Raw genomic sequence first — 23,593 nt, 5'->3', positions numbered from 1 at the left:
GTAGCCCCCTCCCACCCCCAACCCTTGACTATGCAAAATATCTCCAGATGATGTTGCCAAATGTTCCCTGGGGGGAAAATCACTCCAAGTTGAGAACCAATGCCCTAGACTAATGGCTCCTGTAGACCCATTCTAACAAAGCACAAACCTCAAAATGACCATCTGATTCTAAGTAACTTCACTGCATCCCAGAAAAAGTCCAACAGTACTTGTAACAAAATCTAATAGCTAACAGCTAACAAATTTAAAACTCTTCCCTCTTAACTTTTTACTTCGACCATAACTCCTTCCAGTTGAGGTAAAAATTCTTGGACAGACTCAGCAGTGTGGAGGATAGTGACCCCAACTTCACAGTCTGGCAAACTCTGGGTAGGTACAGAGACATTTTCCTTTTACTTTTTTGTCAGTCTGAAATTATATCAAAATAAAATTTAAAAGAAAGAAGTACAAAAACAATGTATGCATCTGACACAGCAAAAATAATTTTCTCTCTGCATAATCTCTTGAATTCCATTATTCTGTTTATCAATTTTTTTTTTTTTTTGAGACAGTCATACTCTGTCACCCAGGCTGGAGTGCAGTGGTGCAATCTTGGCTCACTGCAACCTCTACCTCCCAGGTTCAAGCAATTCTCATGCCTCAGCCTTCCGAGCAGCTGGAATTACAGATGCCAGCCACCACGCCTGGATAATTTTTTGTATTTTTAGTAGAAACAGGGTTTCACCATGTTGCACAGGCTGGTCTTGAACTCCTTGCCTCTAGCGATCTACCCGCCTCAGCCTCCCAAAGTGCTGGGATTATAGGCATGAGTCATCACGCCCGGCTGAGTTATCTAAATTCTTAAGCTCCTGAAATAAGTAGAAACTCTTGAGAGTTTGTGAATACAGGTTAACCAGATGGCCTTCCCTGCCATTAAAGGAACTAATGTGCAGGAAACATGGATTAGCATTATTCAGTTTACCAAGAACTTCAAAATTTTTCCCAGCATAGCAAAAGTGAAACATTTGAAGGGATTTAAAAATTTCTGTTTTCCTTTTAAATAGCAGTACTGTGATGTATAAAGCAGTCCTTTCCTCAGTGAGTCATCTTACAACTTCTTTGCTTAGCATCAGTGGAAATATTCTTTTAATCCCACCACCTTCAGAATTTGTTCTTAAATATTAGAATCTATGATTCCTCAAAAATTTTAAAATAAGTATAGTAAAAACTAGATAATATACATTCTTGATTTAATGGAAATATTTATATGCAGTGAAACATAAAAACAAATTATTGGTTGTATTGCTATATTTAAACAATTTTCTTAACTAAAATATAATTAAGAATCCCAAAATTGTCCTAGACAACTATTTTAGAATCAAAAAGTACATGATCACAAGTACTTAAAACTATAATAAAATTAATATTTATCTGTACATCCATAAAAAAGTTACTATTTTAGTTTGCTAACAAGAATGATTTTTAACAAGGGTGATCTGGTTTAAATAGCTGATTTCCTATGTTTCCATTATTATTTTAAATATATATTGACATTTATGTTTAAGGAAACAACAGAGCTGAACCAGTGAAGCACATTTCATGATAAGCACTAAAGAGAAAATATGAGATCACTAAAATCCCCAAATTACTTCATAAGGGAAACAGTCTGAGGGATATTATTAAAAATCAATTTAAGTACATATTGGATTTGTGAAAGGCTTATATAAGCGTAAGTTGAATTTACTTAAAAAAAAAAAAAAAAGAAACACAAAAACAAACATTCTAGAATTCTCCCCAAGAGACTTATTCAAATACGAGTTTAAGTAATAGCTGCAGGGCCTGGGGTGAGAAAGCTGGGCATGGTAGTGCATGCACCTGCAGTCCCAGCTCTTTGGGAGGCAGACGTGGGAGGATCACTTGAGCCCAGGAGTTCGAGGCTGCAGTGAGCTGTGATCGCAATATTGTACTCTAGTCTGGGCAACAGAATGAGATCCTGTCTTAAAAAAAACATTTTTTTTTTTTTTAGATGGAAAAGTTTGCAGAAAGAGGCACTAATCAATCATCAAACGTAATTTTTTTCCCCTGAAACACAGCAATATTAGATTGCTGTTCTTTTCGCCTTCTGCTTGCTTCCCATGAAGGATGAAGAGGCAGCTGCAATTGTTGTTTTGTATTTTCAAGTCTTCTTGATAGCTTCTTATTAAACTGATTCTTGATCTGAGGCTCATTCTGTGGAAAATCTAGGAAGAGAAAGCAAAAATAATAATAACTATATACCTAAAGAGCATATAGGAGAAGTAAATTTCATCTTTTTCAAACCAATGTTAAAAAAAGAAATTTTGTTTTCTTAAATGGAATATTTCACAATTTAAAACTGAAGTCTAACAGGGAATAGTTTGAAGTTGAAAATTTATATACAAGTCGTCAATTTTGACATACATGCTTTCTAACACTTATAAGTAGATGTTTATTGAGTGCCTCTTAATTTATGCTGTGCTGTCTTATTTACAATAACATAAAGAAAGGAATCACTCTGTTGTACTAGCATGGAAGGCAAAAAAGAAGGGCATCATGTATTTTCTAAGGAACATCATTAGCTTATGATATCTGTGTACATGAAGCAGATGTAGCCAGAAAGTTCACATCTTAGCTAAGACACTCCACTGAGTCTGACAATACTGATAGTGCTTACTCATTTTTAAAGGCTATAAGTTGATTCCACTCCCGTCTGTTATTGAACCAAAAGTGGTTATTACAAGGCAAATAGTACTAAGTCTACTCAAGAATATAAGACAAAGTTCTTTTTTAGTTGTAACGTTAATCTCCAGATATGAAGGAGGCAACTTGTATTCTAGTCCATACAGTATCTTAACATTTTACATGATTTTGAACCAAGTCTTATTTGGCGAAGATATACTAGTATGAAAAGATATGCATCAATGCACATTTTAGTTGCTTACAGAACTTAGGAGACGGAATCAGAAAGAAAAAGAGAGACAAAAAAACTTAATATAGACTTATTAATCAGTCCTATGACTATGTAATTTCTCCATTGCAAGTTAGGAATCATTGTCAAAAGACTTCTTTTTTTTTAAGACGGAGTCTTGCTCTGTTGCCCAGGATGGAGTGCAGTGGCGTGATCTTGGCTCACTGCAACCTCCGCCTCCCAGGTTCAAGCAATTCTCCTGCCTCAGCCTCCTACGTAGCTGGGATTACAGGCGTGTGCCACTACGCCTGGCTAATTTATGTATTTTTAGTAGAGACATATTGGTCAGGCTGATCTTGAACTCCTGACCTCAGACGATCCACCCGCCTCAGCCTCCCAAAGTGCTGGGATTACAGGCATGAGCCACCGTGCTCGGCCTGTCAGAAGCCTTTTAAAGACCTCTTTAAGAAAACAAATGTAAAAATGTTATATAAACCAGTGCACAGTTTGAGATAATATTTACAAAACATTATCTAGACAGAAATCAAAACAACCCTTATCTTATACAAATCACATGCGCTCTAGAAATCTGTTACAATATTCAAAGAGTGGCTGTAGTGATGAAAAGTTTAAAAAAATACTGTAGAGGATGTGGAGAAATAGGAATACTTTTACACTGTTGGTGGGACTGTAAACTAGTTCAACCATCATGGAAGTCAGTGTGGCGATTCCTCAGGGATCTAGAACTAGAAATACCATTTGACCCAGCCATCCTATTATTGGGTATATACCCAAAGGATTATAAATCATGCTACTATAAAGACACATGCACACGTATGTTTATTGCGGCGCTATTCACAATAGCAAAGACTTGGAACCAACCCAAATGTCCAACAATGATAGAGTGGATTAAGAAAATGTGGCACATATACACCATGGAATACTATGCAGCCATAAAAACTGATGAGTTCATGTCCTTTGTAGGGACATGGATGAAACTGGAAACCATCATTCTCAGCAAACTATCGCAAGGACAAAAAACCAAACACCACATGTCCTCACTCATAGGTGGGAATTGAACAATGAGAACACACGGACACAGGAAGGGGAACATCACACACCGGGGACTGTTGTGGGGTGGGGGGAGGGGGGAGGGATAGCATTAGGAGATATACCTAATGGTAAATGACGAGTTAATGGGTGCAGCACACCAACATGGCACATGTATACATATGTAACAAATCTGCACGTTGTGCACATGTACTCTAAAACTTAAAGTGTAATAATAATAAAAATAAAAAAACAAAACAAAACAAAACAAAAACCTGTTTCATAAAAACTAAGATTTGAATAAGGCAGTATTTCTAAATGAATGTATTATTTTATATACTACATAGAGCTGTATATGTAAATAAACTGGTAAATATTTTAAGCATACAAGCTACGCACAAAAAACCCTTTATTTGGATAGTCTCATTGTGAAAATGTAGGTATGTCTTATATTTACAGTTATCCTATGTTTGTGAATATATGGTATAAATGGGGCATACTGACATGTTTCTGCCAAATCCTGTATTATCTTCCTTTTAGGCATACAATCAGAATATAGTTTCCATTCCTGCTGCAGTTAGGTGAGGTCATATGGCTAATTGAGTTATGGCCAATAAAATGTGAGTAAAAGGCCTGGACCATAAAAACCTCACATTCAATCTTCCATTACTTCTCTATTGCTGATGAATGAAGAGAACTCCTAGGATCCAGAGGAGGCAAGAGGCACAAGACAGAATAAAATTCCTAGAAGCAGACAGACTGATAGATGACAAACCACTGAGATTTAGCAGGTAGTCTACTATGAATAATACTAAAATTGGTACTCTGAAGTACCATTACAATAACATAAAAATTTGGCATTGGCTTAGCTGTTCGGTGGTGGGTAGCAAGGAAACAGATAACTGAGAATGAGAAGTAAGCAACCTATGTGCCAAAGAAATAGGTAAAACTGTTGTCAGTGATAACTTGGCAAGCACGCCACAAGCCTATGGAGTTTGCTGTACAAAGGTAACTGGCTGGAAAGAATAAAAAGATCAGTGTATTACTGGCTGTCCTTGACAATGCACTACACAAAAGAGAACAGAGAGAACAAAAGAATCTAGATATTTGGGAACTTAAGGTTTAGAAAAGCCTTTGACTCCCAAACAGTAACCTGTAAGTCTAAGAAAAGTTTTAAGCAATAAAAGGCCCACAGCAACTCAGCCCTAGAGCAGAGATAAGACTAAATGTATGACATTCCCATCCAAATCCGATAATTTTCAATGCAGTAGATGCTGAATGAGAGTGGGAAGTGGGAAAAACAAAACAAACACAAACAAATAAGACAAGTTTGAGAACTAGCTCTAAGAAAGAATTTTCAGTATGGTAACTAGCCCACAGACGGACTGAAGGAAACAGAGGTCAGAAATCCACTGAGTTTTTGAGGAGGTGTATAGTGAAAGAAATCACAAGCCTGGGATGGAAAAAACCTCTGCTGAACTTTGTACAATCTTCATCATTTTATATTTGTACCAGTGACTTGGGGCAAACTCCAAAGAGATCATGTTAAATACCCACATCAGATGTGGCCATGAAACAAAGACCCTCCCTAGACACGGACCATGAAGAACAATGGATAAAGAAGTTCCTCTCAGAGCCTTCATAATCTTTGCTCAGCAGAATTTCAGATAGTAGACCTGTTGTGTGCCTTCCATTTTTTCCTTAAGCAATCAAGAGTTTTTATTGTCATTACTTTGTCCCTGTTCTGCTACTCGATACATGGTATATCATGGTATGAATTTCTTTTTGGTACAAAGGTCACCAGACTTTGAAGAATCTCATACATGAGATTTGATGGAAAATACTCCATGACCAGTGATCCTGGACTTTGAGCTAGATGCAGTGACTGGATGTGACTTTGGGTTGGCTACCTTGGGAAGGAGGTAAGTGTGCTGTGTAGGAGGAAAAGTGAAATGGCCATCTGGTGATAGAAAGTCTGGTCACTGGCAGAAAAAGTTATGTGTTCACGAAATTCCACTTCCTCTTTTCTCCTAGATATATAGTAAGACCGCATTTCTTAGCTCCCCTGTGGCTAGATGGGGTCATGTGACTGAATTCTGGCTAATGATATGTGAGCAGAACTGGTTTCTGCTACTTTCAGGCCTTGCTCACAAACACCTGCAAAATTCTCCATGTACTCCATTCCCTTCTATTGGCAAATGGAGAATATTTGGAACCTGGAGAAGGAAAACGCCAAAAGATAGAAGAAGCCTGATCCTTGAATGGCTATGTGGAACACAGCCTCTCTGCTAATTCATCACAGTGGACTGTGATGTGAATGAGAAATGAATTTTTGCTATGTTAAGTTAGTGAAAGTCTAGGATTGTGTGAGAAGTCACTCTACCCAAATACATGAAACTTAGATTTGTTATGAATTAATCTGAAAATATTCTGATTATACTCATGCTCAAGAAAGTAATATACTTGTTATTCAATGTTTAATGGCATGGCATTAGTGTTTAGGATCACTAATAATTAAGATATAACTTACATAATTTACTTAAAAAAAAGTGTTGGTTTAATTCAAGATAAGTTAAATAGACATAATATTTCCTGATAAATTTTGTCTATATCTTTCCCTCTGGCAGGAAACAGAAAAAAAGAAAACCAACAACAAAAAATTATATTGATAATTATAAGATGCTCTGTTAACATTTCTGTGGGTACATAATTCATTCAGGCTATATTAAGCAACAACAATTTCTCGTTCTTTTACTCTGGTAAAACATAGCTTAATTGCATATGAAGGTCAGGCAACTGTGAATACATACCTAGGGATCTTGTTTTTGGAGCCTGTTCTTTGAAATTTCTAAAAGAAGAAAAACACCATTATGACTTTTTAAAGATAAATCCTCTGATCTTAAGAAAATAACATAACAAAATTGATGATAAAACTAATTCAAAGGGCCACTATACTCCTTAGTCACACCAGCAAACAATAAAATAATTATGAAAGTCTCAGGTTGTAGCTGTATCAAACAAAGGTTTGTTAGAATCCAATGTTACTACAGACACATGAGGACCTATTTCCCTCACCACCTTTATTTTGTTTGTAATGGGAAATATCTTGTCTTGGTTACCTTGCCTTTACACTTCGGGATTATCTAGATAAAGAATTTCTAAAGTCTTCTCACAGCAAGAATGACTCTCATATAACAAAAATTAAGATTTACATTTTGGCGGGGCACAGTGGCTCACGCCTGTAATCCCAGCACTTTGGGAGGCTGAGCAGGGTGGATCACAAGGTCAGGCGTTCGACACTAACCGGGCCAATATGGTGAAACCCGTCTCTACTAGAAAAAACAACAACAACAACAAAAAAAAAACAAAAATTAGCCGGGCGTGGTGGCACGCGCCTATAATCCCAGCTACTCAGGAGGCTGAGGCAGGAGAGTTGCTTGAACCTGGGAGGCAGAGGTTACAGTGAGCCAAAATTGCACCACTGCACTCCAGCCTGGGTGATAGAGTGAGACTCCGTCTCAAAAAAAAAAAAAAAAAAAAAAAAAAAAAAAAGATTTATATTTTGTGGTAAAGGGATAGTGGTGTGCCATTTTCAAATGAGGAAAAAAGTGTAGCTTTTTGAGGCAAGTTTGGAAAATATAAGTAAATATTTTAATTATTTCAACACTCCACACGTTTTTATGTCTTTGCCATACTGTGACATTTTTGAAAAATTTTTACATCACATTTTTCTATTTCATTAAAGACTATCCCTGACTTGTAAATATATGCAAAAACAGTTTATAGCTGTTACTGAAGAAATTAGCTAACCATAACCTTCACTCTAAAATGTGAAGATATCCTTTATCAAATTGGAATTACAAATAAAGTTAAACTTACTGTTTTATAACAGAACAGCTATGAAAAGTGGTGAGCAACAGAGATGGAGACAGCAACATCATCAAATAAAAAGCAGTCTGGAGAAACTCAGTTTAAGGGCAAGCAGCCTTATATACTGAAATGGTACTAGACAGTAAAATGACTGATGTTTACAATAATGGTCCTGGATCATCAAGAAAAAACACCATATTCTTTTCAGAAAGTTCTGTTTGGAAAGATACATGAAACATTTTCAAAAGTTATTCATCAAAAAAGATTTCAAAGTTTCAAAACTTTGATAAGTGAAGGAATAAAATTTAAATTAGTTGGCATATTATTTGGCTATAACATCTCATTTTCTGATGAAACTAGGCAAATGTGGCATTGCCATATGTGTATCTGTACCTAATATCCCACTATAACCTTGGAGAGGGCCATGTCTAAAAACAGGATGGGTTGTACAAACTAGAATTATAGTCTCTTCATGTATGGACAAGCAGACATTTATAGCTTTTTAAAAAAGAACTAATGATTATTTCAGAATAGAAAAAGAATCTTACCTTCTAGAGCTTTTAGATCCAGATAAAGAGTGGAAAAACACTGATTCTAACTTTCTGGTTTCTGTACTTGGCTTGGTTTTGTCATTTCTTGTATCCCCATGAGTTTCACCTGTATCTTCTTTAAGAACCACTTTTTCGAGTGGTTTTTGTTCCTTAACTGAAGAATGACAACTACTTTCCTTCTTTCGTGTCCGTCTGACTTTCCCAATGAAGAAGTCGTCACCACTATCACTATCTTCAGACATGGAAGACTGCTTGTAAAACCTTTCTTCTGTGCTATCATCAAAATATTCCTTCTCCTCTTCACATAATTCTTCTCCGCCATCACTGTTACCAGAGAGTGAGCTATCAGATCCTTTGTTTTTTTTGGTTTGACTTAGAGTTTTCAGTTTTGGGTCAGCAGGTGTCTTTTGGGACTCAAGGGAGAGTACAGAATCCTTTTCTGAAGGCTTTGATGGAGAATTTGCAATAGTCACTGCTTTAGGTCCATGTTCCATCTTGGCTATTTTTTCCTTTGAATTATGTATTGGTTTCTTCACCAATATTTTGGTTTCTTTGACTTTTTGCTCACTGATGACAGTTCCTTCACGCTGTAAATTACTTCCATTATCATTTGAATACAAAGTATTCTCAGAATGATTGTCCTCTGAAGCATTCTTTGATGACTCAACTTCAACAACATTTTGTCTTGCTTCTTTAAAGGCTTGTACAGCAGCTGCAAGAGAAACAGTGCATCACTCATTTTAGCACTGAAACATATAAAACATGACTGTTTTAGGACAGTATTTTAAAAAATTATTTGAAAAGATTTAAGAGGGCAGTCGGAATTGATATTAAATACATATACTCGGTCTGAATTCACAAAGAAATCTTTTGACTTCTTAAAAACCAAACATAAGATATGTTCAGACGTATTCATTTTAAATTGTGAAAATGAAAAGAAAATGTTTTCTTCATGTCTTGGAGTTATGAAAAACAGTAAAAACATCACAGAATACAAATAAAAGGAAATAGCAACTTTAATTTATATAATAATAATGCATTATTATAAATTGTGCTTTCAGACATAAAATTCAGTATCATGTGACAAAAACATTTCATTTCATAAATATATTTTATAATAAACATATATAAAATTATGTTCCTAAGTGGCAAAACCAAAACTAATGAGTTATGTCAATATTTTTAAAAAAACTATTCAACTTTATCTTGTATATATTATATATAAAAGATACATATTACGTATTATATGTTCATATATTAGAATTTATTAAACAATACAGATTTGGTTTTTCTTCAGAGATCACACTTTCTGTATTTTCAGACACCTTCCACACTGGTACATATTTGAAAGAAACTTATATTTATAATAGAACCTCAAGAGTTAAAGTAAGTGAATAGCCATTATCCAAAGTCTACAAATACATTAAGTACATGGCTTAAAAGTCATTTAATTCATACCTTTTAGCACATCTATCTTTTTCTTCAGAAGAGGATGTACTGCTAGTCTGGCAACTGCTCTTTCAGTTGCAGTAGAATCTGGCTGCAAATTTAAAAATATAATAAACTTATGGGAATGAAATAAAAATGACACTATTGAAAGTGAATAAAATAAAATCTATCATAGTCTTTAAAATTAGAGTTGGAGAATAGAACTAGTTAATATTCTCCTTAGATAAGATATCTGTATAATCAATCCATGCTAAAGACAAAGATCATCCTGACAAAAATATTACTGCCTTTGAACAACTAAAATTATCACTTAATCATTAATAAATATTCTTTGGATACTTAATATTCTCAGAATTGTGATAAGCACCATGTGTAACATTAAAAAAAGAACATAGTTTTTACTATCAAAGAGCTTAAATGATCTAATTAAGAAGACTAAATTAATATCAAAGAATCAAATAACATATTAGTGCTAAACTGGGTGAGACTACTGTAATACTTGAAGTCCCATTTAACAGAGACCTAGAAATTATCTAATGCTCTATATTTCTATTTTAAATGTCTACTATCACTGACACGTTCTCAGGGCCTAGACTGAATGGGAACATTATATACAATATTCAATATATTTATAAATTCGGAAAAATCATAATGCCGGCTAATGACTTGAAATGCCGTATGAAGGCTGACAACATCTAAATTTCGACCTCCAGCTCCAACCTGAGCTCTAAGCTGATACATCAAACCACCTAACTTGACATCTATTTGACATTGTCAAAAAAGAATTCTTTGATTTTTCCTCACAAATCTGCTTCTCCTGTAGCTTTTCCATTTTATTGTATGTAATTTCCATTGTTCTGGTTGCTCAGGCCTAAAACTCTAAGGATTCTTTCCCACTATTTCTCTTTCCCTCAAAACTCACAATACACCCTGTGGTTCCAAATGTAAAATATATCCAGAACCAGTTGCTTCTCACCATTTCTATTCTTATTACCTTTGACTAAATCACCAACACCTCTCACCTGGAGCAACATAATTAAACTTATGCCTGGTCACTCTCCTTTGCAACTTGCTCTCTCAACAGTCAATTTTCCACACAGCAGCCACGGTGATTTTTAAAAATGTAATCAAATCATGCTATTTCCATATCTGTTCTTCTTTAAGCTTTATTGCTTTCTGATGCTCAGCCCATACCATTGCAATCTCTTCTTTACCTGGAATACTCTACTCCCAAATATATACACGGCTGATCATCTCACTGTATTCAGGTCTCTGCTTAAATGTCATCTCAACTAGCACAACACTTCCCATCACTATTTACTTCACATCACTTACCACTGCATGGCAGTGTAGATGTTTTCATATCTGCGAAGCAGAGACTTTGTTTGCCTCATTGCTGTAGATTCAGTGCCTAGAAGAGTGACTGGTAATAATAGTAGGCACCCAATATACATTTAATAAAGCAAGTGAATAAATTTCACTAGTGTGTGAAAGTAAAACAACCAGTTTCATATGTCTTTATCCTAAATTTACCCTTCATTGTGAACAGTCAAATATAAGACCTTCCCAACCCAGTATTATAAATGTACGAATACCAAAATAAAAACAAGATGATGGCGGTATGCAAGCTATTCTGTTTGTAGGATTTATCTAAGTAATGTCACTCAAAGAATAATTTATTTAAATTACACCTGGTGCAAATCCTGTGCCAGGACCATCTGCTATTTAATTACCTTGTGTACTAGGTTGAATCGCATCCCCTCAAAATTCACATCCACCTGGAAACTCAGAACGTGAACTTATTTGGAAACAAAGTCTTTGCAGATTAAATTATGTGGAATGACAGTGGATCAGGGTGGTCTTAAGCCCAGTAAGACTGGTTTCCTTATAAGGACAAGAAAATTTTGATATATGGGCACAGAGAGACACAGTAAAGACTACGTGAACACTAAGGGCAAAGATTGGAGTTATCCTGGCATCAGCCACCAGTAGCTGAAAGACACAGGAAAGTTTCCCCTCTGGAGCTTCCAGAGAAAGTGTGGCCTCACTGACACCTTAATTTCAAGCTTTCACCCTCCTCAACTGTGAGAAAATAAATTTACTTTTTTTTTTTGGTTGGGAGTCTCACTCTGTCACCCAGGCTGGAGTTGCAGTAGCGTGATCTTGGCTTACTGCAACCTCCGCCTCCCGGGTTCAAGCGATTCTCCTGTCTCAGCCTCCCGAGTAGCTGGGACTACAGGCACCCGCCACCACGCTCAGCTAATTTTTGTATTTTTAGTAGAGATGGGATTTCACTACGTTGGCCAGGCTGGTGTCAAACTCCTGACCTTGTGATCCGCCCGCCTCGGCCTCCCAAAGTGCTGGGATTACAGGTGTGAGCCACCGCGCCCGGCCAATTTACATAGTTTTAAACCACTCAATTTGTGATACTTTGTTATGGCAGCCTTAGGAAACTGATACGCGTCTATTCTGACTATTAGACACAGCTTCTGTTCAACCTTTTCCAAGAAATGTCGTCTACTTATGGACCATTCATTTAAGTACAGCGCAAAGTGAACCTGTTTCTTCAACCTGCTGCTGAGTTTCCTGATACAATAGAGGAAAGATAGAAAGAAGAGAATTTAGGAAGGAAGGTTATTGCTAGTATCCTGAGTCACTTAGTGACAAGCTGAGCTGCTGAAGGCATAGGTCAAACATGCTTGCTTGAGTATTAAAAGCTAGAATATAGAAACCCCAATGAAAAACATGATTTTTCAGGCTAAGAAGACTGAAAACAATATATGAAAATAGTCACATGAGTATATTGGGACCTACAAGATTTCAGATAATAAAACAAGTCACCAAATAATAAACTAAAAAGAAAAGATGCACAGATCACAATGGTTTCAGACTTTAATTCTGGAAGTCAAACTATAGAGCAGCTAATGCTTCTAAAATTATGAAGGAAAAGAATTTCCAACCTAGGGAAGAAGAAAAATACTTCCACACATGCAGTTTATTCAAAAAAATTTACATCCCTTGTACATTTCTGTCCAAGAAGCTACTGGCTCCCCTAAAATGAGGAAGGATACAAATAATAAGAATGGCATAGGAGACAAGAAACAGAAGACTCAGGCAGAAGGAACTTCCCAGGATGATGGTGACAGGAGACTTAGGTTTGGGATACTTGGTGTGCTGAATATCTGGAGAGGACATATCAATAGCAGATGGAGAGTGTGGTGTTACACTACAGATAAGACAGAAAACTAATAAAATAAACCTATCACAAACTGTAGAAAACAGAAATATTATACAGAAAAGTAGTAATAACTCAGTACATGACTCACAGTCACAATAACATAATCAATAAATGTTCATCTAATCTGATTCAAGTATATAAGGAGGATGAAGGGGGGATATCAGGAGATAAGTATATGAGGAGGATGGAGGGGATATATGACTTAGAGCCTGAAGGAGAAAAGAGATCTAAATCGTTACCTACCACAACATAAAGTTAATAGCTAGTGCTTAAAATAAAAAAGCTAATACAGTACATAAACATCTTACTGTAGGGGTAAACTCTGTGCGAACTAACTGCAATTGAAGCAGGAAAGGAATAATAGAGTACTGCCATTTTTATAAAAAAATTCTTGCAGAAGTATTTGATTTTCAAAACCAGGAATTGGCAAACTGGCCCATGGGGGCTGTTCCAGCCTGCCGCTGGAACTTTCTTTTATTTAATAAAGTTTTATGGAACAAAACCAAAGTCATTCATTTATATACTGCCTATGTCTGCACTCATGACACAATGGTAAAGCGAAGTAGTTGTGACAGAAGCTGTGTGTCTTACAAAGGTATTCATTGCAGGTCCTTTACAGAAAAAGTGTGATGCCTGCTCTAAATTACATGCAAGTAGAATCCTTGGTGGGGCAGAACTAAAAAATCAGGAAGAAAGAAAAAATTGTGTAGTAGGCCCGTGATGTTTAAAAATTTAAAATAAAAATACTACCATGACAGACTTCTGTTGCCAAATTAAAGCAACAGATTATAGCAGTAAGTGTGCTTCCAGATTGGTAACACAATTTGAGATTCTGGCTTGGTAGAAACAATTTGGTATTCAATGAAGAAGCAGTATATTTTAATCCTCAGGATTAATTACAGAAGGTTTGTATGTAAAAACAATGACAACAAAAATGACTAATCCTGAGAAATGTATTCCCCAGGAAACTGCCCTTCAGGTTATAGGAAAAAAGAAGATATTCCAGGAGCAGCTTTTTACCTTTTACTGCTTCTTTCAGCATGTTTACCTCTTATAGTTTCTAAAAATCCACTTCAAAGGTAATTCCCAATATATGAACAGATATAAAACAGACATAAGAAATTCTGGGAATCCTAACCAGATTTTGATTAAAATGTATTCAAACAATTGTTGAAAAACACATCTACTGCTGTTTCCAAATCCCTGCTTTGACAACTTGCTAAAATCTTTGCTGAACTGGGTATTTCTTTCCAGAGTTAGCTATATCTTCCCATCTTAGCTATAACAAGTTTTAGAAGAGCCGTGGTAATACTTGCATGTCTAGTGTGGACTCCGGGGTAAATGCTATTTTGTTAAGAATCATTTTATCATTAATTTTATTTAGCAAAGCTGTTTCTCTGCCCTGGAAGATATCCCAGACTAACGCTGATCTAGTAATCTGATTTCAGTGAATTTCATTTTTTTCTGAAAGGCTCTAGAAAAAGATTTACAATTCTATAATTATGTACTAATCTCATGAATGAAGATTTTTTTTAATTATTTTTTTCTAATGTCTTCTTCTATAACTGTGTTTTTATGTTGCAATCTTTGTGGAGCACTTATTTGTGGAAGAATATCAAGTTTATACAAAATGAGACTGATTCGAAAAGGGCCACCGTGTTGCATAATCCCCAGAGAGTCACTCACATTGTAGTTGTCAAATTGGAGCTCTGCAGCCATATGTAGCAGCAGTGAGTCAAAGGAGAACATAAAAGTTTGGGTCTACAGGGTATGTAGGTATATAAAATGAGTAGTTATGTAGAATTATGTATACTACAGCTTTAGGTTCTATAATTATATGCAATTTGTGTTTCTGAATAACAGTTAATGCTATCAGCTGATAAAATGTTATAAATATATAAATATTGTTATAAAACTCTAAGATGTGTTTTCTGTTTTATTTTGACAATAATTTTATATACTTATAGAGTACAAAGTGATATTGACACATGCATACATTGTAGAATCATCAAATCAGAGTAATTAGCATATCTACCACTTTAAACATTTATCATTTCTTTGTGATGAGAACATTTTAAATCCTCTCTTTTGGCTATTTTGAAATATATTGTTAACTGTAGTCACCTTGCTGTGCTACAGAGCACCAGAACTTGGTCCTTCTTTCTAACTGTAACTTTCTATCTGTTGACCGATTCTCCCTTTTCCAGTTTGTACTACTCCTGCCACCAGCCTCTGGTAACGACCATTCTACTCTCTATTTCTATGAGTTTGACATTTTTAGATTCCACATACAAGTGAGATTTACCAAATTTGACTTCCATTAGCAATATATTAAAGTACGTTTTTCTAGGCAGTTTTCCCATACAGAATGTTAGCAGACTTTTTGTTCTTTGTAATCCTGAACCAAAAACAGTAAGTCATTAAAATGTTATTTTTTATTCATTATGTTACTAAACCACTTGTACGTCCCTTTCTATAAACATCTGTTCATAAATCTTGCTTTGTTCTTTTTCTGCTGGTTTGTTCATTATAAGTAATCTTCATAGATTTAGAAAATTAGCTGTGTCCTTTCACACGTTATTTGCAATGTTAGTATTTTTTAAAATCTTTTTTTGGAAAATTTTCTGGGTGAGAAATTTAAAATTTTCATGAGTCAAAATTTCATACTTCTGAGTTGAATTTTTTAACAAAAATGTCTTTGAAGTATGTGCTGTATCTACTTTGTACCGTAATTTTATGGTGTATATACATTTGAAAATGTACTCAGTGCTTCTAATTTTTATAAATGAAATTTTGATAAAGTCGCCTACCCAATACCACAGCCAAACATCTTAGAGAATGAACTACTTGTTATACTGAAATATGAAAAACGTTAGAGTTAAGAATACCTAACAATATATATTTAAAAATTACAATACAGACATAGTGAGTGCATGACACAGTGAAGTTTTGGGGCAAAATAAATGTAAACACTGGGATGATGAGCTTTGTCATTTTTATGTGATGCCATAACAACTTTGAAGAGGGACTAAAATGCAACATCAGGACGTTTGATCTGGAAGATCTCTTTATTACAGAAATGAGAAGCAACAAGAGTCAGAGGTGGTAAGTAACCTGACTAAGGTCACAAAGCTAGGGAGAAGGCAACACTAGTTGAAATGCAAAAACTCCTAGAAATTTAAACCTCTAACTTTTGCTAAACAAGAATCTTTGCAGAGGGTGAGTTCACAACTGATAATGAGGATATTACCAATTACTTCCTAGAAGTGTATCTGAATTGTCAGCCTCAAAGAAAAAGGCACAAGTTACGTTCAAGTACTAATTAGAATACTGGTATTATAACACTATAAGAAATCATAATAATTAGAATTGAGGCTTTCATTGAATTAAAAATTATTTAATCAAGGCATTCCTAAACATCAGAATGTATTGTAGGAGAGACATATATCTCCTTGGTATATATCTGGTCCTTCACTATTCCTTATATTTAGCTGCCATCTATTTTTAACTAATTTGTATTTCGTCTTGATGACATGTTAGTAATTTGCAAATCTCAGTTGCTTGCAATTACGGGAGTAGAAAAAATATTCTAATGGGAAACAACTGTGCAAATGAAAAAATTATTAACATACACATTAGTTACATGTTTCATAAATACTAAATTTAGTTTTCCATTCTTAAAAGACCAATAAAAATATTACACTTGTACTTGAAATGTTTGTTTTAAAGAAAGTCTTTGACATACCAATTTAGTAAATCATAGCAATTATTTAAGGATTTTTATTCTTTCTAAGAGAAAGTCAAATTTAATATTTTTAGCTTTTAATTTTATTCCTAATTTTCATTTTAAATCTTTAATTTTATTCTTAAGAATTTTATTCTTAGAAAATCCTACATTTAACTTTTAAAATTCAAATTTCAACAAGATCTAAAGGGGAAATGGACCAAAGATTTTATCAATCAATTAGACTAACCTTCTAGGCTTGATTTCAAGATTACCTAGCCAATTAGGAACAAGCTAGAACTCAAAATCTGTTTTCTGAATTCGGTCTAGTATTCTCAACAAGTTTTCAACTCTGAGATAACTTTCACATTTCATGACCCAACTCCAGATGTTTTTTACACTATAAATTGCGTAAAGCTCCCTTCATGTGTTTTTGAAAATAAATGAAATATAAGCATTAAAAAAGAAAGCTGGTGAAGCAGATGGGCTCAGGTTTATTCCCTTGGCAGTGTTTTGGGTCTCTGTTGCACTGAGATAATATTTGCACCTTGCTTACTGCACTGGGTTAGTGCAGAAACTCACAAGAATGAGTAGAACAGACTCTTTCCCTCCTCATTTCTCTCTTGCCCATCTTCCTTCCTCACTTAACTTCTTCCCTCTTTATATTTACCGAACTCTTTATTATTATGTGAAGACACTGTCTTACACATGAGGACACACAGATCAACTTTTGAAGCTCACAATGTTGCTCTAATTTAAAAGGCTAAGACAAATGCACAAATAACTAATACAAGGCAGAATGTGATAGGCTTCATAGGTGAGATAGAAAATGGAGATTTATAGAGGGAATAAAAATACACTGATGCATCTTAAATAAATTTATTTTGAAGCTTAAAAGGCTACTAAGTAATCTCAATGAACAAATAGTTTTTACACCTGCATGAAAAAGTCTTCCCAATATCGGGAGGTATGAAGGAAACCACAGCTTTCCTTATTTAAAGTTGACATAATGTTTGTCATGGAAAATTCTCTGGAAACTGTGGTTTTCATGTACCTCCAGTTTCTTCCATATCAAATAAATTAAATAAAAAAGGGAAAACACCTTACCTTTTAATGGAAAATTTTTATTTGGGTATATGGGTATTTATTGTAAACAGAAAAGCATTTAGATGTATCTCAGAATGTAAATAACCCAAAAATGAAAAAGATCTCTTCTTTGAAATGCTACCTAAAATAAAGTGAGTATAAATAAACTGGTGGAGGAGCTAGTAGTAGTACTTTGAATATCAGATGGACTTAATTTCAATTATAGATTTTATCTGATGACATAAACCCACATATTCATATTTGTACTTATCAAAAACATGTAGCAAAATAACAGCAAACAGTCCATTTGGCTGCATCACGAGAATTGGGGCTAACTAAACGTGGATATTTAGGTAGGGATGAAAAAAGTCTCAATTATATTATCAAATATAAACTCAACTAAGATTTTTAAAATAAATGCTGAAAATAGACAAATGAAATCTTTTCCATAGGAAGGAAAAACAATTCTCTGGAAAAATACTCTCCAATATTCTCTCTACTGTATGTTCCTGTCTTTGAAGACATTTAATAAAAACACTGAAAACTGGTCATATATAAATACAGTTTTTTTGTGAAAATTAAATAAAATTTTATGGGAAATTTAATTTGATACACACACACACATACATACATACAGAATGTTATATGTGAAAATTACTGTGAGGGAAAGAACATAAGTGTAAGTGATAAAGCCAGTCATTTAATCATTCAAGCTAATCATTTATCAATCAATGGGAGGAAGTAATAGCTTTGTAGTAGGGGTATCTGCAGCTATTATTTCTTTTCTGCATGAAAAGTGAGAGGACATAATCACTGCTCTATTTCCCCTAAGCCACTGGGTCTGCTTTTAAGTGACAGTGATGTTAATCTTCAATTAAAACTTACATTAAATACCAATTACAGCCTTCCTTGGTTCCTATTTCCAGCAGTGGATCAATTTCTAAATGTATTTGGTCCCAGAGCACCATATGTATATGTCCTATAGTCAACTAAGGAAGAAGAAACATAAAAATAGGACAAAACAACAAGAACAAAAAGGAAAACTATGTAGAACTCCATGTACTTATAACGAATTCTAGGCAAGCAGAGGCCAAAAAATGAACCTTCCTCTAATTTGCCCTTTTAACACTGGAAAGCCATAGGGAGTTAATAATACGACAGAAGGAAATGAATGTTGGAGAAAATCAAAAGTGTAGAAATTAATTAAAAAAAATTTTCAGTAGTGATGTGACACAACTGAATCAAACAGTGCTTATACTTATCACTATTTTATGGGTCTTTCGATCTTACAGTTTGGTACTGGTGGCAGAGTTAGTGGGAAGGGAAGGTTAAAGGGGAGGATGCAGTTGAGTGCCAGAAAAGAAGCATAGAACAGCTGAACAGATCAGGATGGGATGTTCTACTATGGCACTAGCTTCTAAAAGAAAAATGGAAAAGATTGACGACATACAGAAAGCAAAAATTCCAAAGACAAACTTGGCCCAGAATATTTTCCCTTGAGAAATTATGGGAATTATCCTTGCCATTATTGCAGAACATGAACCACTTTCATCAACTTGACTTGCTTGCAAGAATAGTAGATAGACAAGAAATAGGTAAGGTAATCCTTTCAGGACCATGCTCATCTACATACTACAAAGAGATACACATACACAGGACAGTCATTTTAACTATTTGTGGTCACCCTACTGGGAAAACTTACCAAGAACTATGCATGAATCTATCCTTCTACTCATCTGAAGAATGGAATACTTCCTGTGAGCTTTAAAATATCACATCTTTATCTGTTTATTTTCCACCTCCCAGTTTCAAAAAGAACTTAAAAGATCACAGATATAACATATAGTAAGAAAATACCAAATAAAAGTAGGCAGAAAACATGAAAAGGGGGGAAAAGAAAGAGAAAATATTATCATAATGGAAGAGACTAATTAAAATGAGGAAATTGTATCCATCAAAAGACACTATTAAAGTAAAAGGAAGCCAAATAATAAAGGCAGCTATTTCCAACCTGACAAAGAGCTCACTCCAAAATATCTAAAGAACTCGTATAAATCATTAAGAAAACAAACCAATTAAATATTTTAAAAAAGATAAAACCAGGCGCTACATAAAAGTGATATGCAAATGACCAAACAAAATGATGACATGTCAATGGAAAAATGCAAATTAAATTTAGGTATTATACATGCACTAGGATGTCTAAAATGAAAAAGACTAGCAATACAACTTTAACTAGAACTCTCATATACTGAAGGTGGGAGTATACATTAGTGCATCTACTTTGGAAAACCAGCATATCTCCTAAATTGAACATATGTGTGATACTGTTATAGAATAAGAAATATATATTTGGTCTTTATCTTGGTTCCTAGCCAGAGCCCCCAAAACTCATGTTATTTCATAAGCAATAAGAAAATAAAGGTGAAAGGAACAAATTTTATTATAATATTTTATTTTTGGTCCTAGTTTCTGAAATATGCCATATTCCATAACCAAGTAACTCCACTTTCAGGTATGTGCCCTAAAAGAAATATGTAACAATGTTCATAGGGGTAGATGTCAGCAAGATGGCAGAACAGGACTCTCTAGGGCTCATACCTGCACAGAAACATCAATTTGAATGACTATCTACACACAAAAAAATACCTTTATAAGAGCTAATGAAACCAGATGAGAGATTACAGCACCTAGGTATAGCACAGAAATAAGAAAAAAAGAAAAACAACACCAACAACAAAAACACATTGAAGAGAGTAGGAAGGACAGTTTTATACTACTCAAGTTACCCCTTCCCCAACCCCAGGCAGTAAACCATGGAGAGAAATACTTTCCATGTGGTGATGGGAGGGAGAGGTGAGCACTATACTTTGCCTGGGAACCCAAAACACAACCTACTCCAGTAAAACCAGCACCAAGAAGGCTGTCACAGGCCCCGACTCCAGGCTGGTAACCAAGGACTGAGACTCTAGGCCCACCCCAGTGCTAGGTTGAATGCCGCAGTCCCAGGCTCCAGGCCTACACAGCAAATTGTGTCTCTCGGTTGTCCCAAGACAGGCCAACATCAGTGGCTCCAGGTTCTGAACTGTCCTCAGCTGAGGATGATCCCCATGGCCCCAGGCTTCGGGCCAGCCCTAGGCTTCAGGGCAGCCCAGTATCAGGTCAGCACTTGTGGTCTCAGCATTTAGATCAGCCCCTGTCAGACCTGTCAGGTCCCAGGCTCCAGGCTGGTACATTCAGACTAAGCCTCCAAGCCTGTCTTGGCACCAGGAAGGATCCTACAAACCCCAGGGTCCAGGTCTGCCTCAGTGGCTTCAGGATATATACCGACCCCGGTACCGAAGTGGTTCTTATAACTCTAGGCTTCAAGCCCACCCAAGCACCAGGCCAGGCCCTGTGACTGAGGATACAGGCCTATGCAGCACTAAGTCTGCCCCTGTGGCCCCGGGTTTCAGACCTGCCCCATGAACAGGTTGGCACCCTTGGACACAAACACCAGGCAGGCACGTGCAGAGACAGGCTCCAAACCTGCCCAGTGCGAGGCTGAGTCCCCAAGGCCCCATGCTCCAGGTTGGCCTCTGATGCTCCATTCTCCAGCAGACCCAACGTCCAGGTCTGTCCCAGAAAACTCCCACTGGACCAGCCAACACAGACCCAGGGTACAGGACCACTCCTGTCTACACAGGTCCCGGGCCTGCCCCTGAGGCTGTAGGATACAGGCCAGCTTTTGTGGACCTAGCCTCTAAACCAGCACTTGCACACCAGCTTCTAGGCTGGCACCAACAGACAGAGGCTCCAGGCTGGTCCCCATGGCCCCAGGATCCAGACCAGTCCCAGTGGCTCCAGACACCATGCCAGCACCAGCAATATTAAGTTTAGACCAGCACCGTGGACCTAGGCTCCATGCTGGCCTTGATACCCAGCCAGCCCCCATGGTCCCAGGCTCTAGAGGATCCAGAGCCCAGGCCTACTCCAGCAGACCCAGGGTCCAGGTCCATCTCAGCATTCACCAGTGCCAGGCTGAATGCCATGGACTGAGGCCCCAAGACCACCCGTGTAGACTGTGTCTCCAGCCCAGCCCTTATTGATCCAGTCTTCAGGCCCCATCACATGAACCCAGATGCCAGGCCAGCCCATATGGTGACCTGGTCACCAGGCCGGCATGCCCAAAGATTCCAGCAGCAAGCCTGCCCTCAAATCACGCCAGACACTCTGCCCAAAATCTCTGGATGCACTGACTGGAGAACGGTTCTCCCAGACAAAGCAACTATGCAAACACTAGAATAAGTCTCTACTTCTGCAAATATGCAAAAATCAACATAAGGCAACAAGAGACAGAAAAAACCTAAGAGATACAACACGACAAAAATAACGGGATAATATCCTAGTAGCTGACCCCTAATAAATGAAGATATAGAACAGAATGACAAAGAATTCAAATATTCAAATAATTATTTTCAGAAAGCTTAAGGAATTTCAAAATACATTCAGAAACAAGTTAATAATATAAACAATAAAATACCAAAATGAGAAAATTAACAGAATGACTAAAATTACATATATGAAAAATTTAAATTCTAGAGGTGAAAAATACACTGAAATAAAAATTTAATGGAGAACACCAACAGCAGAACTGATCAAACAGAAGAATCTGTGAACATGAAAATAGGTTATGTGAAAATATATAGTCAGAAGAGAAATTAGAAAAAAGAATGAAAAGGAATGAATTAAATTTATGAGATTTACAGAACAGCATCAAACGAACAAATGTTTGAATTACAGGAGTTTGTGAAGGGGAAGAGAAAAACAAAGGGGCAGAATGCTTACATAAAGAAATAATATTAGAAAAAATTTCAAATTTGAGGAAAGACATAAATACCCAGGTACAGGAAGGTCAAAGGTCTCCAGTGAGATTCAATCCAAAGAAGACTACACTCAGACACATAATCAAACTGTCAAAAATCAAGGACAAAGACAGCATCTTGAAAGTAGCAAGAGAAAAGAAGCAAATAACATGTAAGAGAGTTCCAATAAGACTAGCAGCAAATTCTCAGTAAAGGCCTTCCTTATAAGCCAGGAAAGAGTGGGATGATATATTCAAAGTGTTGATGAAAAAAAAAATGCCAATGAAGAATACTGTACTTGGCAAAGTTGTCATTCAGAAAAGAAGAGAAATAAAAACATTCCCAGACAAAAGCTGAGAGAGCTCATTACCACCAGACCTGTCTTACAAGAAGAAATGATAAAGGGAGTTCTTTGAGTTGAAAGAAAAGAACACTAATTTTAACACTAAAATAAATGATAAAACTCTCTGCTAAAAGTAAGTACACAGTCAAATTTAGAATCTCCTAATACTCTAAATGGGGGTGTGCAAATCACCTGTATCTTTAATATGAAGATCAGAAGACAAAATTATTAAAATATTGTTAGCTACAACAGTTTGTTAAAGAATATTCATGTAAATTATAACACCTAAATGCAGGAGAAGGAGGAATAAAAGTATACAGTTTTTAAATATGATCAAAGTAGCCACTAGGGAAACTCATTTAATGAGAAACACAGCAAGAGAGAAAGAAAGGAACAAAGGAGCTACAAAACAGCCAGAAAACAATTAGCAAAATGGCAGTAGTAAGTCCATATGCAGAAATAATTATCTTGAATGTCAACAGATTAAATTCTCCAATCATAACACATAGTGGCTGAATGAATTTAAAAAACAA

General features: G+C 35.9%; 1 protein-coding gene across 1 annotated transcript in view; it reads right to left on the bottom strand.

Moving 5' to 3' along the window:
* Nucleotides 1-370: 370 nt before the first annotated feature.
* Nucleotides 371-23,593, bottom strand: part of SRFBP1 (serum response factor binding protein 1) — a 63,642-nt gene continuing 40,419 nt past the window's right edge. Inside the window, exons 5-8 of the mRNA XM_004042403.5 lie at nt 9,835-9,916; nt 8,374-9,088; nt 6,766-6,803; nt 371-2,219 (exon numbers count right to left, since the gene is read on the bottom strand). Of these exons, the coding sequence (XP_004042451.3) occupies nt 2,035-2,219; nt 6,766-6,803; nt 8,374-9,088; nt 9,835-9,916 (1,020 nt within the window). The 3' untranslated portion in view covers nt 371-2,034. The remainder of the gene's footprint in view (nt 2,220-6,765; nt 6,804-8,373; nt 9,089-9,834; nt 9,917-23,593) is intronic.

Source organism: Gorilla gorilla, chromosome 4, assembly GCF_029281585.2.
Source record: "Gorilla gorilla gorilla isolate KB3781 chromosome 4, NHGRI_mGorGor1-v2.1_pri, whole genome shotgun sequence".
Lineage (NCBI taxonomy): Eukaryota > Metazoa > Chordata > Mammalia > Primates > Hominidae > Gorilla > Gorilla gorilla.
The sequence above is the reverse complement of the archived record's forward strand: the minus strand, read 5'-3'. Positions and strand labels throughout refer to the sequence as shown.